The sequence below is a fragment of the Tachyglossus aculeatus genome, chromosome X4, assembly GCF_015852505.1.
Source record: "Tachyglossus aculeatus isolate mTacAcu1 chromosome X4, mTacAcu1.pri, whole genome shotgun sequence".
Taxonomy (NCBI): domain Eukaryota; kingdom Metazoa; phylum Chordata; class Mammalia; order Monotremata; family Tachyglossidae; genus Tachyglossus; species Tachyglossus aculeatus.
In genome coordinates this window covers 57,406,277-57,424,897 of record NC_052098.1, presented here as the reverse complement: position 1 = coordinate 57,424,897, position 18,621 = coordinate 57,406,277, and the positions used below count along the sequence as shown (strand labels likewise).

General features: G+C 45.5%; 1 protein-coding gene across 3 annotated transcripts in view; it reads right to left on the bottom strand.

Annotated features, from left to right (window-relative positions):
* The window catches only part of GNE (glucosamine (UDP-N-acetyl)-2-epimerase/N-acetylmannosamine kinase), a 48,995-nt gene extending 31,493 nt beyond the window's left edge, over positions 1-17,502 (bottom strand). The window contains exon 1 of one of the 3 annotated variants that reach the window (XM_038769861.1): positions 17,314-17,502. In XM_038769861.1, coding sequence (XP_038625789.1) covers positions 17,314-17,364 — 51 coding nt within the window. In that variant the 5' untranslated portion in view covers positions 17,365-17,502. Of the gene's footprint in view, positions 1-4,790; positions 4,812-4,975; positions 5,112-17,313 lie in introns of those variants that run through there. The other 2 variants (XM_038769862.1, XM_038769864.1) reach the window with 2 other exon arrangements.
* Positions 17,503-18,621: the final 1,119 nt, after the last annotated feature.

Here is an 18,621-nt window from a genome sequence, read left to right as displayed (position 1 = left end):
AAAAAAAAAAGTCACACACATTAACCTTCTTTGAGCAAAGGTAAAAATTCAACCTCCTTTAAGCCAATTTAGCAGCTTTCCACTTTACCAAGCCTAGTCTGATCATTTAAGTTGATAATTTTAAAAAAGGAAGATGTAGGAAATGAAAATAAATCTCAGGTTAGAGGAGGGAGAATATGCCCCAAGTTGACATAAGAATGACAGTTTAAAAAAAATGTGAATTCTTCTGATATATTTGTCAGAAGCTAAGTTAAGAATGTGAGAAGCTAGGGGACGTGGGGCCTGGGTCAACCAATATGAGGCCCAGTCAGCCTGGGGTAAGGGAGAGGACGTGCTGTTGGAAGTTCCCCTTCCCCGGCACCCCACCCCCAGACCCGGGACTGAATCTGGAATGCCTCGAGCCAAACCCTAGAGAGAGAGCCTCACCCTTCCAGATGGGAGGGATTCCGGACATAGTGGCAGAGGGGAGCAGTCAAATGCCTTAATCATCAGCACCCCTTGCTCCTGCATGGCCTGGACAACCAGAGAAGCAATGTGGCCTAGTGGATACAGCACAGACCTGGGGTCCTAATCCCGGCTCCGCCACTTGTCTGCTGTGTAACCTTGGGAAAGTTACTTCACTTTTCTGTGCCTCAGTTACCCTGTCTGTACAATGGGGATGAATTCTGTGAGCCCCATGTGGGACATGGACTGTGTCCAACCTAATTAGCTCACAACCACTCCAGAGCTTAGTAGTACAGTGCCTGGCACATAGGAAGCACTCAATAAATACCACTGATTATGTGCCAAACACTGTTCTAAGCACAGGGTAGATATAAATTAATCAGGTCAGACACTGTCTCTGTCCCACATGGGACTCACAGTCTAGGCAGGACTCTACTCTTGCCTTCCCTACAGTGTATAGCACGGTGTCTCTTGGGGTCCTATTCACCTGGTGGGATAGGGGACAACTGCCTCAAGAGACGCCACCTTGAGAATGGCTCTGATCCAAGCATTTATCCTATCCCATCTTGACTACTGCAACCACCTCTTTGCTGACCTCCCTGCCTCCTGTCTCTCCCCTTTGCAGTCTATATGTACATACCTATTCTATATTTATATTAATGTCTCTCTCCCCATCTAGGCAGGGATCACGCCAACCAACTCTGTTTCGTACTCTCCCAAGCAGTTAGTATACAGTGCTCTGTATATAGTAAGCACGCGAATACCACTAATGATTCTGCTGCACAGATCATTCAGTCCGTATCTCCCCATTCCTCAAAATCCTCCAATGGCTGCCCATCCACCTCCACATCAAACAGAAACTCTTTACCCAACGGCTTTAATGCACTAGATTAGCGCGGTTAGATAGTGGGGAGAGCTGATCTCCTACAACAACCCAGCCCGCACACTTCACTCCTCTAACGCCAATCTCATCTCTCTTGTTGCCAACCCCTTGCCCACATTCTCCCTCAGACACGGAACGCCCTCTCCCTTCATATCCGACAGACCGCCACTCTCCCCATCTTCAAAGCCCTCCTAAAATCACATCTCCTCCAAGAGGCCTTCCCAAACTAAGCCCTCACTTCTTCTATTTGCCCTCCCTTCTGCCTCACCTATGCATTTGGGTCCATACCCCTTAAGCACTTTGATATTCACCCCAGCCTCAGATTACTCGTGTACATATCATTAGACTTTGTCAATTCCCTTAATTTATTTTAATACCTGCCTCCCCACTCTAGACTGTCTCAAGCGCTTAGTACAGTGCTCTAAGCACAGTAAAATCACTCTCAATATTGACTGATTATTGTATTCAGAAGGCATAATTACTCAGTTATTAAATGGCATGTTTAAATGTCCTGAACTGAATGCAGACTATTAACTGTTAGTACGTGCTGCTTTTCCACTGGTCGAAATATTTTGGCTAAGTGGATTGTTGCCTTCAAGGTCTGACATGGAGCAAATATTGCATGGTTGGTCATATTTACCAAGCACCTTAGTAACCGTTTATTTTGGCAGTTCTAAAATGTTTTGTTTGCCAAGAAGTTACCCAATGACTTATTTCTGATGAAATGTACTATTTCATTAAAATGACGACCTCTCACCCTTCCCCCTCCACCTCTCCTCTTCCAAACACTCCTGTGCCGGCTCCTTCTGGCTACCGCTCACATCATGGCAACCACCGTGTTGCCTTCCCTCCCTACTACTGGAGGAGGGTGGAGAGGGAAGATGGGGAGGCTATGAAACTAGTCTTTAAAATCAAGATGGATTAAATATTCCCCTGAGGTTCCTCCAGGTACAGCCCAGAAGGAGCTGAGAATGACCCTTGAGCCATGGAATAGCAGGCCAGGCTCAGGCCAGGGTGGCTCCATGCCTCCGAAGTCCCCTCATTCCCTTTCTGAGTCTCTGAGGACTGTTGTATCCCCAGCAAGTGCAGGGATTTTGATACTGCCACAGACGAGCAGAAGTCCCTGCAGGCCACAGAACAAATGGGTATGAGCAATGCAGGGCACATTGATGTCCATTCCTTCTCAGCAGGGAAGTCATGTCTGGTTAGGTCATATGCTTGCTGATGGGACAGAACTGATCTTGGATTTCCAGCCCACACTGTTCTATTTTCCAGGTCTGCTCCTAATCCTTATTCCTTCAGAGTTATTTTTAGAAAAATTCTACTTTTCCCCTTTCAGAGCCCCCTCCTTCCTCTCCCCCTCCTCCCCCACCTTACCTCCTTCCCCTCCCCACCCCATCTGTATATGTACATATGTTTGTACATATTTATTACTCTATTTTACTTGTACATATTTATTCTATTTATTTTATTTTAATATGTTTTGTTTTGTTGTCTGTCTCCCCCTTCTAGACTGTGAGCCCGCTGTTGGGTAGGGACCGTCTCTATATGTTGCCAACTTGTACTTCCCCAGCGCTTAGTACAGTGCTCTGCACACAGTAAGCGCTCAAAAAATACGATTGAATGAATGAATGAATGAAAAATCAGCCCAAATCAGCATTTCATGGATTAGTTAAGGATGCTCATTTAGTCCATTTAATTTCCTGAGACAACTGCAGCTGACTAGGAATTGTGGCAAAATGAAAAAAAAGCACAGTGGTGCTCCTCAAGCGGAGTGGCAACTCAGGAAGGTGACATTCTGGACCCTGGGTTTCTCTATGCAACATCTGTAGTCAGAAACATATAGACCGCCAGAAGAGCTGATCACTTACCCTGTCTAAACATTTTCAGTGTTTTGCTTTAAAAATTTTAAGCTACAAATGCAGGAAAAATTACAACTTTCAACTGAGAAGTCATAGATGTTTAGGAACAAGAAAATCTTGTCATTTGAAAATACTAGAGAAAAACAAGCAAAAAAACATCAATTTGGGGGAAAAAACTGTGGAGCAAAAAACAGAAATCCATCACACCACTGTTTTCTGAAAGTATTTCCTTTAATGCTGTTTTCAGTTGGCTTAGGTGTACAACTATTTAAGTAGCTCTTCTCTCCATATCCCCCAAGTTTTATGCCCAATAACACATTCATTCATTCAATCATATTTATTGAGCGCTGACTGTGTGCAGACCACCGTACTTAGGAAATATCGTCTTCTTCTAGAGTAAAATGATCTCACCTCAGTTCTTTTAGTCATTTTTTTACTTTTAGGGAGCTACCCCTTTATACTTATGCTACTTAGAACAGGTCTTGGATGAAAAATGGAAACTTGTTGATGAAATGGCAAGATGATCCTAGCCATAGGTTTTTGGGCCATGTGTAGGTCACCACCCATCTGTCGTTCCTCACCCAATTTGCCAGGGAGTTATGAAGCTTTTATCAACGTTTGACTGGCATTTGGAAACTTCTGGGTCAAGGTTACTAAGTGACATCTCCCTGCTCTCGGCTAGAAGCCATCGGAATGCTTTAAAAAAAAAAAAAAACTTCTTTGCAAAACGGTGGCAACGGCTAGAGGTGGCTCTGCCACTTGTCTGCGGTGTGACTTTGGGCAAGTCCCAAAGTCTCCCCCTTTTAGACTGTGAGCCCACTGTTGGGTAGGGACTGTCTCTATGTTGCCAATTTGTACTTCCCAAGCGCTTAGTACAGTGCTCTGCACACAGTAAGCGCTCAATAAATACGATTGAGGATGATGATGATGAAGTCACTTCGCTTCTCCGTGCCTTCACCTGTAAAATGGGGGATTCCGTGTGGCCTGTGCTCAACCTGAAGACTACCCCGGCGCTTAGTACAGTGCCTGGCCCACAGTGGACTCTTAAATATCATTAAAAAGGGCGCTTTCATTCCGAGGATTGAATCCTCGAGCCCTCCACCCGAGCGGGCCCCGCGGAGCTCTAACGGCGGGGGGCACACGGCCTCATCAGGGCCGTGACCCGTCCACGGAGAGCGGTCTCCGTCATCATCATCATCAATCGTATTTATTGAGCGCTTACTATGTGCAGAGCACTGTACTAAGCGCTTGGGAAGTACAAACTGGCAACATATAGAGACAGTCCCTACCCAACAGTGGGCTCACAGTCTACAAGGGGGAGACAGAGAACAAAACCAAACATAGTAACAAAATAGAATAGATATGTACAAGTAAAATAGAGTAATAAATATGTACAAACATATATACAGGTGCTGTGGGGAAGGGAAGGAGGTAAGATGGGGGGATGGGGAGGGGGGACGAGGGGGAGAGGAAGGAAGGGGCTCAGTCTGGGAAGGCCTCCTGGAGGAGGTGAGCTCTCAGCAGGGCCTTGAAGGGAGGAAGACAGCTAGCTTGGCGGATGCTTTGAAGACAGCGACCCGCCCACGGGCGCTTAAACCCACCAGGAATAGCCACGTTGCCGTGTCGGCTGGCACCTCCTTCCTTAGCCCGTCTCCCCTCCCTCCCTGCCGGGGCCGGCTCCGGAGAAACAGGGACCGCGGGAGGCTGGGCTGATGGAGATGCAGGCGAGGGGAGGGAGGGAGGGGATGCTTTTCCTCTCCTTGGCCCTCACGCGCTTCGTTCTCACCCGATCGCAGCCCCCCGCGCTGTTTCTTCTCCTCCTGCCGCCGCCGCCTTTTTTTTTTCTCCCGCTCCCCCGCACTTGGCGCTCTCCGGGGACTGGCCGCCTCGGAAGGCTCCGCGATCGCCCCGCTGCTCAGCCTCGCTGGCGCGGGTGGATGATGCGGCACTCCACTAGCGGGGACTGGGCGCAGCGCCGAATCATCCACCGCAGACGTCAGACGCCACGCGGGCCTCGGGCCGCCCTAAGCCCCCCATTGGGCGAGTCGAAATGATAACACTGATAATGGTATTTAAGCGCTTACTACTACTACTACTAATGTTGGTATTTGTTAAGCGCTTACTATGTGCAAAGCACTGTTCTAAGCGCTGGGGTAGGTACAAGGTAATCAGGTTGTCCCACGAGGGGCCCCCAGTCTTCATCCCCATTTTCCAGATGAGGGAGCTGAGGCCCAGAGAAGTGAAGTGACTTGCCCACAGTCACACAGCTGATAATCGGCGGAGCTGGGTTTTGAACCCATGACCTCTGACTCCAAAACCCGGGCTCCTTCCACTGAGCCACGCTGCTTCTACTTTATGTCAAGGACTGTCTAAGCGCTGGGGCAGATACAAGGTGATCGGGTTGGCACCGTCTCTGTCCCACATGGGACTCAGAGTCTCTATCCCCGTTTTCCAGATGAGGGGACTGAGGCCCAGAGAAGTGAAGTGACTTACCCAAGGTCACACAGCAGACAAGGGGAGGGGGGGGGGGGATTAGAACCCACATCCTCTCACTCCCAAGCTACTAGGCCATGCGGCTTCTAAAGGCAGCTTCTCCCTTAACTCTGTCTCCCCCTTGTAGGCTGTGAGCCCACTGTTGGGTAGGGACTGTCTCTATATGTTGCCAACTTGGACTTCCCAAGCGCTCAGTACAGTGCTCTGCACACAGTAAGTGCTCAATAAATACGATTGATTGATTAACTCCTTGCAACCCAGGTTCTTCTCTGCCTCCCTTCACCCTCAAAGTCTGTGAACCCAATTTGGGCCAAAAGTCACACAGCTGGCAAGTGGCAGAGTAAGATTAGAACCCAGATCTCCAAATGCCCAGGCCCGTGCTCTGCTGCTGCTTCTATTATCTGTAGCTCTCCCCCTCCTAGCTCATCTGAGTGATCTCCTACTACAACCCCACCCATGCACTTGGCTCCTCTAATGCCAACCTACTCGCCGTACGTCAATCTCATCTATCCCGATGCCGACCCCTTGCCCATGACCTCCCTCTGTCCTGGAACTCCCTCCCTCCTCCCCCCTGCTTCAGAGAAGCAGCGTGGTGTAGTGGAAAGAGCCCGGGCTTGGGAGTCAGAGGTCATGGGTTCTAATCCCGACTCTGCCACTTAGCTGTGTGACTTTGGGCAAGTCACTTCACTTATCTGGGCCTCAGTTCCCTCATCTGTAAAATGGGGATGAAGACTGTGAGCCCCACTTGGGACAACCTGATCAGTTTGTATCTACCCCAGAGCTTAGAACAGTGCTTGGCACATAGTAAGCACTTAACAAATACCAACATTATTATTATTATTATTATATCCAACGGACCACTCTCCCCCTCCCCTTATTAAAAATCACATCTCCTCCACAAGGGGCCTTCCCCAGCTAAGCATCTCCAATGCACTGGATTCCGGGCCCATTAAGTACTTACTACTCAAATCGATGGTATTTATTGGACACTTACTATGTGCAGGGCATGGTCCCTGCCCACAGGACACTTACAGTCTATTTACTCCACTATCAGCCCCACAGTACTTAGGTCTACACCCCTAGACTCTGCAATTCCCCCCATCTTGCTCTCTAGACTGTAAGCTCCTTGGGGGCACGGATCATTTCTACCAACTCTATTGTATTATAGAGCCCCAAGGTGAAGGAACCATATACTTGACCCATCTGCGTTTTCCTCCCTTTCAAGTTCCAGGGGAACCAAGAGACTTGGGTTCTAGTCCCAGGAATGCCTGGAATTGGCTAACATAGGTAAAGACCGCACATGCAGTTGGCAGTGTACTACACTCCATGCCCCAGTGCTGAGCATTCACTGAAGCGCTTAGTACAGTGCTCTCCACACAGTAAGCGCTCAATAAATACGATTGAATGAATGAGCAGCATGACGGGCGCTGCCTAAGACATTAGCACTATCATCTATTCTGCTCCATAGGTTCTTGACATCTCAGGACCAAGGTCCATCTGTCACCCCTGTGGGTTCCTCCATCTTCCTCTTCCTCCCCTACATCTCAAAGAGGAGGGACCCGGAGAGATCGGGAATTTCCAAAGCCTCCAGTGCTTCCTGTAGACCTCATTCCCTACTGCTAGAGCTCTAGAACTACACCATCTGTTTTGACAACCCTTGAGAGTTTAGCAACTCCCCCAGAGTCTGCCATCTGAATAAGCCCAGGAGATTTTCATGGAGTTGGAATTTTGTGGCAACTGAAAATAAAGTACTGCTATCACCTCTACTGATGTGGTGGCCTGGAGTCAAGGTTTTTGGCACAGTACAAACATTAAAACTTAAGATTATAAATTACAATAATAATCGTGGTATCTCAAGCGCTTACTGTGTGCCAGGCACTGTACTAAGCGCTGGGGTGGATACATGCAAATCGGATGGGACACAGTCCCCGTCCCACATGGGGCTCACAGTCTCAATCTCCATTTTACAGATGAGGTGACAGAGGCCCAGAGAAGTGAAGTGACTTGCCCAAGGTCACAGAGCAGAGAAGTGGTGGAGCATTAGAACTCATGACCTTCTGACCCCCAGGCCCGTGCTCCATCCACTACACCATGCTTCTTCTCAAATGTCACTACTGAGACAGGACAATGGTCCAACTAATGCAGTGTTTTATCTGTTCTATCACAGTGGCCACAAAGCCCTGAGAGGAACCATGTGATGGTTGGCCCTCATCTTAATGTTCAGTGATATGTCCTTTACCTCCCTAACTTTTCACTGGGAACCTCTTAGCCATGAAATTAGACAAATTTCACTTGAACCTACTGATATACTTGGCCTGCGGTAGTTATGTTACTTCCATGATACCTTACACTATGTACATTGTGTCCACTTCTCAAGTTACCATTAAAACACAAAACTCTGAAACAGGACATGCTGATTCAGAGTTGATACACCTGGAATGAATGCACCTTCATGCTGGCATCGTTATTTAAAAGCATTTATGGTGCCGGCAGAGGAAGAAAGTAAGGCAGCACAGACCTTGTCCTTGAGAAGTTGGATATCTAAGGGGAAGACTTAGGACAGACAAACATGTTCTTAGCCTACGAACAGATTTACAAGATGATATATTCATTGAATCACAGCACCTGCTCCTAAGGATTAATATAGACATGCATTAAGACAAGAGAAAAGGAAGGGAAAAGTTGCAGAAATGATGTGGCGTGGCTTGCTTAATGAATCATTTTCCCTAATTGCATTTCAGTTCTTTCTACATAACCCCAAAGCATGGTACATCCACTCCCCCCACCAGCATTTTCTTCACCTTTGTCTTCCGAATCAAAGTTAATAGGCACTTGTCCATTTGCTCTTCCACGATGCTAGACAAATTAAATCCTGGCTTGGGTGAGCAGTTTTCTTTCATTTTGTCCAACTTAATTCATTATAGGTCAGATTCAATTATATTTATTTAGCGGTGTTCATCTACAGAGTTCAGGGTACTTATCTAATTTTACCCTCAAATAGACATTGGTTATAGATGCAATACCCCTATAGCACACTACTTAGCATATCTCAGTAAACATCTTTGGATTTTGGCCATTACCTTTACCCAACCTAAAATTTAACTGGAATCAAGAGGACAAGAGCTTGAACTTGTATTATTTTTCTTCTTAACATACAGAAGGATAGAAACTGACTTTCCTTCAGGTGTAGAACTGAACCAGGGCCATCTCCAGCACCTGCCACTGTCCTAAGCCTTGCTTAAGGAAACTGTTGCCAGCAGCCTGAAAAGGGCAGCCAAAGTGCCTGCATAGGGAGAGGGTGAGACATACCTTTTCCTGACTCCTGGGCAGTGTCAAGTAGAGCAAGTCATGTGGTAAATTGCCAGCTCTACAATGATGGTAGCCTTGCTTTTCAATGCCCCGCTCGGAGGCACAGCCCTGCAGAAGTCAGACCACACAATGGCAGGACTAGCATCTCTAAACCCATTTTGGGAGTTGCCCAATAAGGAACGTGTGAAAGTGAGGGTTCAAATACGACTGAATGAATGAATAGGTGGAAATGCTTGGCTGTTCTTCTTGGCTGGACCATTCTGCTAAGGCTTGGCTTTTCCACCTAGTAAAAGTAGCAAGACTTATTGAGCACCTACTTGGTCGGTAATAACAACAGTGGTATTTGCTAAGCACTTACTATGTATGTACTATGTATTGTACTATGCACTGGGGTACGATCAAGACACACAGCTCCTGTCCCAAGTGCAGACTGATTGGAAGAACAGGTATTGAACCCCCAGATGAGAAAACTGGGACCCAGAGTGGTTAAGTGACTTGCCCAAGGTCACAAAGCAGCAAGTGGTGGAACCAAGATTAGAACTCAAGTCCCTGAGCCCCAGGCCCATGCTCGGCATTTGGGAAGTCACTTTGGGAAACAAAGCGACTTGTTTCGTGATCACAAGGAGATTACACTCTAACATGGAAGACAAACAGAACTATTTACAAGTATAGTGGATGAAAAATTACAGTGGACATGTATACATGAGTGCTAAGGAAAATGTAAATAACTTCATGAAGTGAGGTTGGACCTGGTTGAAGCTTTGGTCCAAGTACAGTCCATAATCCTGGTGCTGGAACTACTTCGTTTTCACCTCTGCTGAGTGATTACAATTTCCCCAGACTCCCCAGAAAGGAGAAGTGAGGTAATTTCAAAAATCCACCCTCAGTGGCATCACTTTCAGCAGACTCTGAAACCACCATCACACCCCTACCCCCACCAACTCTTCCAGATTTGACTGTGACTTGGAAGATTTCTGGGGCTAGGAAACACATTTGCATTTCTCGTTTTGGTATCGCTTGCCATTCCTGGACTAACATCTGGGATGCCACCTCAAGCAGCTGCTTGCAGAGCACACTGTGATGCATCAGTCCTGCAACTCCACCCGTTCTGCAGAAAGAATCAATCGTATTTATTGAGCGCTTACTGTGTGCAGAGCACTGTACTAAGCGCTTGGGAAGTACAGGTTGGCAACATATAGAGACAGTCCCTACCCAACATTGGGCTCACAGTCTAGAAGGGGGAGACAGAGAACAAAACCAAACATATTAACAAAATAAAATAAATAGTATAGATATGTACAAGTAAAATAAATAAATAGAGTAATATGTACAAACATATATACATATATACAGGTGCTGTGGGGAAGGGAAGGAGGTAAGACCGGGGGATGAGGGGGAGAGGAAGGAGGGGGCTCAGTGTGGGAAGGCCTCCTGGAGGAGGTGAGCTCTCAGTAGGGCCTTGAAGGGAGGAAGAGAGCTAGCTTGGCAGATGTTGGGAGGGAGGGCATTCCAGGCCAGAAGGATGACGAGGACCGGGGGTCGATGGCGGGACAGGCGAGAACGAGGCACGGTGAGGAGATTAGCGGCAGAGGAGCGGAGGGTACGGGCTGGGCTGTAGAAGAAGAGAGGGAGGTGAGGTAGGAGGGGGCAAGGTGATGGACAGCCTTGAAGCCAAGGGTGAGGAGTTTCTGCCTGATGCGCAGATTGATTGGTAGCCACTGGAGATTTTTGAGAGAAGGGGTGATTAGCCTCATCGCATCAAGGACGTATGACAACTAAGAAGCATGGAATAAAAAGTCTGAGATGCGAGTCAGAATGATAGACAATGAGTTCTAAAAATCAAAATTCCATTTATGCAATGTTGGCTGTAAAAAGAGAATGCCCGATCAGTAAAAAGAGCATTCCTGTCTGCTGGGGAATCTCAGATAAACCAGAAAGTCCTGTAATTATTGACTAATAGCCAGTCAGGAGACTAGTGTAATTGGTATGGTTATTCTAGAAGAACTGGAAAAGTGCTAGACTTGTTTCTCACTAACCTGTGGCCACACAACAAACAGTTGAGGTCAACAAAATATTGTTTTAAAACTATTGTCAGTTGAAGGAATTTCGAAGTGGGAAATTGGTCCTTTGGGCCTGGGAACTGGACTGGCTGAGTTCAACACTGCTTGTACTCCACTGGGGACGTAGCATGGCATAGTGGATAGAGTCAGAAGGTCATGGGTTCTAAACACACTCCGCCACTTGTCTGCTGTGTGACCTTGGGCAAATAATAATTATAATAATGATGGTATTTGTTACGCACTTACTATGTGCCAAGCACTGTTCTAAGCACTGGGGGAGATACAAGGTAATCAGGTTGTCCCACATGGGGCTCACAGTCTTAATTCCCATTTTACAGATGAGGTAACTGAGGCACAGAGAAGTTAAGTGACTTGCCCAAAGTCACACAGCTAAGTGCCGGAGCTGGGATTAGAACCCACAACTTCTTCTCTAAGCCTCAGTTACCTCTTCTGGAAAATGGGAATTGACACTGTGAGCCCCACGTGGGACAGGGGCCATGTCCAACTTGATTTGCTTGTATCTACCCTAGTGCTTAGTACAGTGCCTGGCACATAGTGCTTAACAAATTCCATTATTATTATTATCATCATCATCATCAACAAGTCTTCGGGGTTGCTCAGGTGTTACAGGAAATCATACTGTAAGCTCGTTGTGGGCAGGGAATGTGTCTACTTGTTGTACTCTCAAGTGTTTAGTACAATGCTCTGCACACAGTAAGCATTCAAATACGATTGAATGAATGAATACAAGGTTGAATGTTTGCATAATTATGACTGGAAATTTCAGTAAACTCTGCCTTTCCTCCACCTCCTTCAATTTTCTCTTCCCTCACCCAAATTATCCTTTGAAGCAGCATACCTTGCTATGCTATTATTAGAGAAGCAGCCTGGTTTAGTGGATAGAGCACAGGCCTGGGAGTGATAAGGCTCTAATTCTGTTTCTGCCACTTGTCTGCTGTGTGACCTCGGGCAATTCACTTAACTTCTCTGTGCCTCCATTACCTCATCTGTAAAATGGGGATTGAGACTGTGAGCCCCACATGGGACAAGGGACCGTGTTCAACTTGATTTGCTTGTATCCACCTCAGCGCTTAGTACAGTGCCTGACATATAGTAAGTGCTTAAATACCATAATTATTATCGCTTAGTACAGTGCCTGACATATAGTAAGTGCTTAAATACCATAATTATTATTAGCTTCAAGGTCTTCTCTTTCACCTTTCCTTTTCTACAGTTCCTCTCCATTACATTTTTATGCATATTGGTGCTTGTGGGTGATCTGAAGAGAGAGGGTGCCTATGTGGCAGTGGCAGATTATTCTTTAGCCCTCCTCCCAACCCAGGATGACTACGTATTTTTTTCGGGGGTGGGGGTGGTGGTGATAAAAAGGATCAGTGGTAATTTTTCTACAGGGGAAAACCCCCTCAAGGTAGTTATATTTCCCCTCTCCAAAAAACCTGCATCCTACAAAAATATATGAACATGCTGCAAAATGAAGTGTGTGTTAGTTTTCCAGAAATGAGCTCACCTCAGAAGTGGTGTGATTTCATGCCACGAGAGAGAATTAGTTTTGTTTTTATTAATTTCAATAAATGGTAAGAGAAAGGTTGAATGAAACAATATAAAAAAACTAGGTAAAAAGAGTTGCAAAGGAAATTTTGTCAGTCACCTAAGAGGGCAACGTGAACTCCTTTGCTGAAAGGCAAGGCGTTATGTTCTGAAATTTTCACATTCCTAATAATAAGCCTAAAATAGGCAAATGTTTAAATGATTATTTTTATATTAAAACTTTACAATGAATAAACCAAGAAGGCAGAAACATAAATAGTGCCTATGGATGGCAAACTGTAATGGAACAGCCTGACATATGCCACTCAGGTTTACACAAGATGCCATGTTATGAGAGCAAAGGAATAGCCTGGTGATTCAGATGCACACAGAGCCAATGGAGTCTTCCCGTAAGAAGAGAGCAAAGACCAGGGATGTAGCACACTTCATTTTTTTTAAATGGTATTTGTTAAGTGTTTACTATGTGAAGCACTGGACTAGATACAGGATAATCAGGTTGGACACAGTCTCTGTCCCATTAGAGGTGCTCAGTCTTAATCCCCATTTTACAGATGAGGCACAGAGAAGTGAAGTGATTTGCCCGAGGGTATGCAGCAGGTATGTGGTGGAGTTGGGATTAGAACGCAGGCCTTTGGACTTCCAGGCCTGGGCTCTTTCCACTAGGCCACACTGCTTCTCAATTCTCTAATTCCCCCTCCTACCAAACACCAAGATTTTAGAAACATGATACCAGGTCATAATACAGGCCTTCTCTGGTTCTAGGTTTAAATACAGTTTGGGGACAATTTAATATTTTAAATGTTTTATTCCTTTCAACGAAAATTCAATATCACACAGAACTAATTTCCATATATGCTAAAGATGATTATGAAAATTGGTTCCATAAAAGAACTGTAATTAAGAGACATGATCACAACTACTTAATAAGTGCTTAATTAATCGCTTAATAAATGCCATCATTATTATTATTATGAAGTTAAATGACTTGTATGTTTTGAGAGGGGAAAAAAAGTCACAAGAAAGAGGTTCTCCTCTTATCTCTCCGGTCGTTCATTCTCAGTCTCTTTTGCAGGCTCCTCCTCCCCCTCCCATCCCCTTACTGTGGGGGTTCCTCAAGGTTCGGGTCTTGGTCCCCTTCTGTTCTCGATCTACACTCCCTCCCTTGGTGACCTCATTCGCTCCCACGGCTTCAACTATCATCTCTACGCTGATGACACCCTCCAGGCTCGCATCTCCTCCTGCCTTCAGGACAACTCCATCTGGATGTCTGCCCGCCACCTAAAACTCAACATGTCCAAGACTGAACTCATTGTCTTTCCTCCCAAACCCAGCCCTCTCCCTGACTTTCCCATCACCGTTGACGGCACTACCATCCTTCCCATCTCACAAGGCCCCAACCTTGGTGTTATCCTCGACTCCGCTCTCTCGTTCACCCCTCACATCCAAGCCATCACCAAATCCTGCCAGTCTCAGCTCCACAACATTGCCAAGATCCACCCTTCCCTCTCCATCCAAACCGCTACCCTGCTCGTTCAAGCTCTCATCCTATCCCGTCTGGACTACTGTATCAACCTCCTCTCCGATCTCCCATCCTCTTGTCTCTCCCCACTTCAATCCATACTTCACGCCGCTGCCCAGATTGTCTTTGTCCAGAAACGCTCTGGGCATGTTACTCCCCTCCTCAAAAATCTCCAGTGGCTACCAATCAAGCTGCGCATCAGGCAGAAACTCCTCACCCTCGGCTTCAAGGCTCTCCATCACCTCATCCCCTCCTACCTCACCTCCCTTCTCTCCTTCTCCAGCCCAGCCCGCACCCTCCGCTCCTCTGCTGCTAATCTCCTCACCGTGCCTCATTCTCACCTATCCCGCCGTCGACCCCCGGCCACGTCATCCCCCTGGCCTGGAATGCCCTCCCTCCCCACATCCGCCAAGCTAGCTCTCTTCCTCCCTTCAAGGCCCTACTGAGAGCTCACCTCCTCCAGGAGGCCTTCCCAGACTGAACCCCCTCCTTCCTCTCCCCCTCTTCAGCCCCCTGCCTTACCTCCTTCCCTTCCCCACAGCATCTGTATATATGTTTGTACATATTAATTACTCTATTTATTTTACTAGTACATATCTATTCTATTTATTTTATTTTGTTAATATGTTTGGTTTTTTTCTCTGTCTCCCCCTTCTAGACTGTGAGCCCACTGTTGGGTAGGGACCATCTCTATATGTTGCTAACTTGTACTTCCCAAGCGCTTAGTACAGCGCTCTGCACACAGTAAACACTCAATACGACTGATTGATTGATTGAATCCATTCTCTAACGAATTCATATAGAAGTCTTGGCTACCTTTTTTTAAAAAAATGGGATTTGTTAAGTGCTTACTATGTGCCAGGCATTGTGCTAGGTACTGGGGTAGATACAAGCTGATCAGGTTGGACACAATCCCTGTACCACATGGAGTTCACAGTATTACTCCCCATTTTACAGATGAGGTAACTAAGGTCCAGAGAAGTGAAGTGAATTGCCCAAGGTCTCACATTAGAAAAGTGAGCCCGTTGTTGGGTAGGGACCATCTCTATATGTTGCCGATTTGTACTTCCCAAGCGCTTAGTACAGTGCTCTGCGCACAGTAAGCACTCAATAAATATGACAATGAATGAATGACAAGTGACAGAGCTGGGACTGGAATTTAGGTCCTTCTGACTCCCAGGCCAGTGCTCTTTCCACTAGACCATACTGCTTCTAATCCATTTTTGCAAATGATGCACTTTTATCTGGAAAACTACTAGTATACTGTAAAACGAGTGCTCAAAAGAGTGTTTAAAAGTGTTTAATGGTTTATATAGAAACCTGAATGAAGGGTAGGGGAAAAAAAGAATAAGGAATGAACAGGAGGAGAAATGTAAATAGAGGAGTCCCCTGGAATTGTTACTAGGAGAAGTTTTATTTAGTGACCTGCGAAGGGAGTACACAGTGTGCAGGTTTGCAGCTGACAGTAAGCTCTTCTGGTAGCAAAATAGTCTTAGTCTGCAACAAGAAAGTGAGGATTGCCTGGTAATGATTTTGGAACTGATCCGTCCTTGTGAAATGTCAGACTGATGGGTATAAACTGTAGGATGATTTCACAGTAAGTGGGTAGAAAGTGACAGACGAGCTTCAGCTGGAGCAAGCAAGTAAGTGTGGGGGGGAAATAATCCAAACCAAGCTTTCAGGATGAGTGGCTTTGAGCTAAGGTTTACAACTTGTGAAAGGAATCTTGCAGTTATTGGGACTTCCCTATTAACTATTTATCCAGTTTATAGAGACAGGTAGTACGTCCACAAAATACTGGGCATTATCAGAAAAGGGATAGAAAAAGACCATGAAGGTTCCCTCATGGGATACTGTTTACAGTTCCAGATCTATTTTAGAAAGAACATTTCATGGCTAGAAGTGGAGCCTAGGTGGCAACTAAGAGGATAGGGGAATAGACCAAACAGTTTGGAAAGATAAAGGCTGAGAAGGAATATAAATTAAGTTTACAAAATGATAGGGGCTAGCCAGCTGAATAAAGATTTACACTCCAATCCTCATAACCCTAGAACCAGGGGTTCTCCATTAAAGCCTGATGGTGGTAGATTTAAGGGGGGTGGGGGGGGAGTATCACTGGGTACTTACCATGCGTAAATTTGCTACCATATAACTTGTGCAGACAGGGAACAGCAATATATTCAAGAAAGGCTCGGATAAATTAGTGAGTTAAAAGTCTTTTTAAAAGGTACACCCTTAACTGTGAGGATGAGTGTCAAGGAGGGCAACTATGACACTTTTTCAGAGATAAAGGTACTGCATTGGATAGATCATTGGGTTAACCTACTGGGACATTTTTTAAGTGTGCTCATGTTTAATACAAATATTTTTTAAAATGCATGCGCTTTTTGCCATCCAGAATTTTACACGGAGTAAATAAGACAAAGTCACTTTCTAATCTATAGGGATTAAAAATAAAATTTAAAAAGGTCACCCATATGACTTTCTGCCTAAAAATATACAATACACTGTGGTACATATTTCAACTGACAGGATTTCCTAGACGCCATTCTACACATCAATTGACTTTAAGTCTAGGATTCCATTTAAATGAGTTGAGCCCACTGACTGCAAATAAATAAATAAATAAAATAAAAACCCAAAACACAAGCATTTCTTCTCCCCCTCGGTAGAGAGGTTAAAAAAAAAGTCACCAGGCATTACACAAAAAGGGCAACCCAGGGAGATGTTAACCAGAACCCACTACTTGTTTGAAAAGGGAAGCATAAAAAGAAATACCCCAGAACTCCAGCACACATTCCTTTGTTTGGGAATTAACCTTCCTCAGCTTTATATCAACAGAAGACAAAGGCAGGAGAAAGGAAGACAAAAAAGTCTAAGGCAAGACACTGTCAACACAGAACTGCCAGGAAACAGGAAAAAGCTCTTTCATTCTTTCTGAGCCTCCATTCTAGAAATGCAAATTTTGCAGCTTCATTTCGGCACGGTAGCTCGGTGATACAGAGCAAAAAAACAGTCTGCACAGCCCCAATGCTCCAGTCACAGAACCTCTTCCAAAACAGCTGCCAGATTCAACTAAATGCTTGATTCTCTAGTGCCTCTCCATTCCCCCAGCTTTTCCCCCCCACTTCCTTTCTGTCTGCACTTTGAAAAACAAAGCAAGATCTCACTTACATGAGGTCCTCGAAAGCATTGCTCCTTCTGAGGATGCACATTAGTTCCCATCCTGAAGCTCTGGCTTTGTGCCCCAACGTGTGCCTTGAGTCGCTGAGCAGAGCAGCTGTTGGCTTTCTTGATTTAGCAGCTACAGTGTAGTCATTGATAGACACCTGAATTCCCTTCCAGATCCATAAGCCCCACCCTCTGCAAAGAAAAGGAAAAAAAAAGTCTGAGCCATTCACATATCCCTTCGTGAACAGTAGTTCAGAGGAGGGGGGAAAAATGCTGAGTGCAATTTCCTTTTCTGACTGTATCTCCCTACCAGACCCAGATTATTAGATTTTTTTCCCCTCCCAGAAAATGTTATTCTTCTTCCATGTTACACAAAGAGATAGTAAAGGGTCTAAAATTGAAATTTCAGCTGTCTTTCCCCTGTGGGATTCCACATATTCATTGAAGGCAGGGTGTTATTATTCAATCGTATTTATTGAGCCCTTACTGTATGCAAAGCACTGTATACTACTTCCTTTCAGTTTTTTTATTTTCATATGCTGTGCCATTAATAATAATAATAATAATAATGGTATCTGTTAAGCGCTTACTATGTGCAAAGCACTGTTCTAAGCACTGGGGTAGATACAAGGTTATCAGGTTGTCCCACGTGGGGCTCAGTCTTAGTCCCCATTTTACAGATGAAGGAACTGAGGCGCAGAGAAGTTAAGTGACTTGCCCAAAGTCACATGGCTGACAAGTGGCAGAACCGGGATTCCAACCCACTGATGCCCATCAAACTTTTCATTTTGAGAAAACTGTAAAAGCTGACACTTTGAGTACTGAGTCAGACCTAATGTACCAAGGATTGTGTTCTTCATTTACAGTAGTTGGCTATTTTGCCCCTACATGGAGCCTTTCTTCCAAGGAGTGCAAAGTTCCTGCTTGCTTGTGCCCTACTCAAGGTAGGCAAGGGCAGATGTTCCCATGTTATGGATGCAGAGACCAAGCTACAGGAGAATTTGTAGTAATAATGTGAAACATTTTGGGGATTCAGGGAAGCAGCATAGCATAGGGCCTGCGAGTCAGAAGGTCATGGGTTCTAGTCCCGGCTCCACCATTCGTCTGCCATATGGCCTTGGGCAAGTCGCTTCAATTCTCTGTGCATCAGTTACCTCACCTGTAAAATAGGGATGAAGACTGTGTCCAACCCAATTTGCTTGTATCTACTCCAGCACTCAGTACAGTGCCTGGCGCATAGAAAGTGCTTAACAAATATCATAATTATTATTATTCTTCATTTCTTGTCCTTCCTTCTCCCTGTGTCTCCCC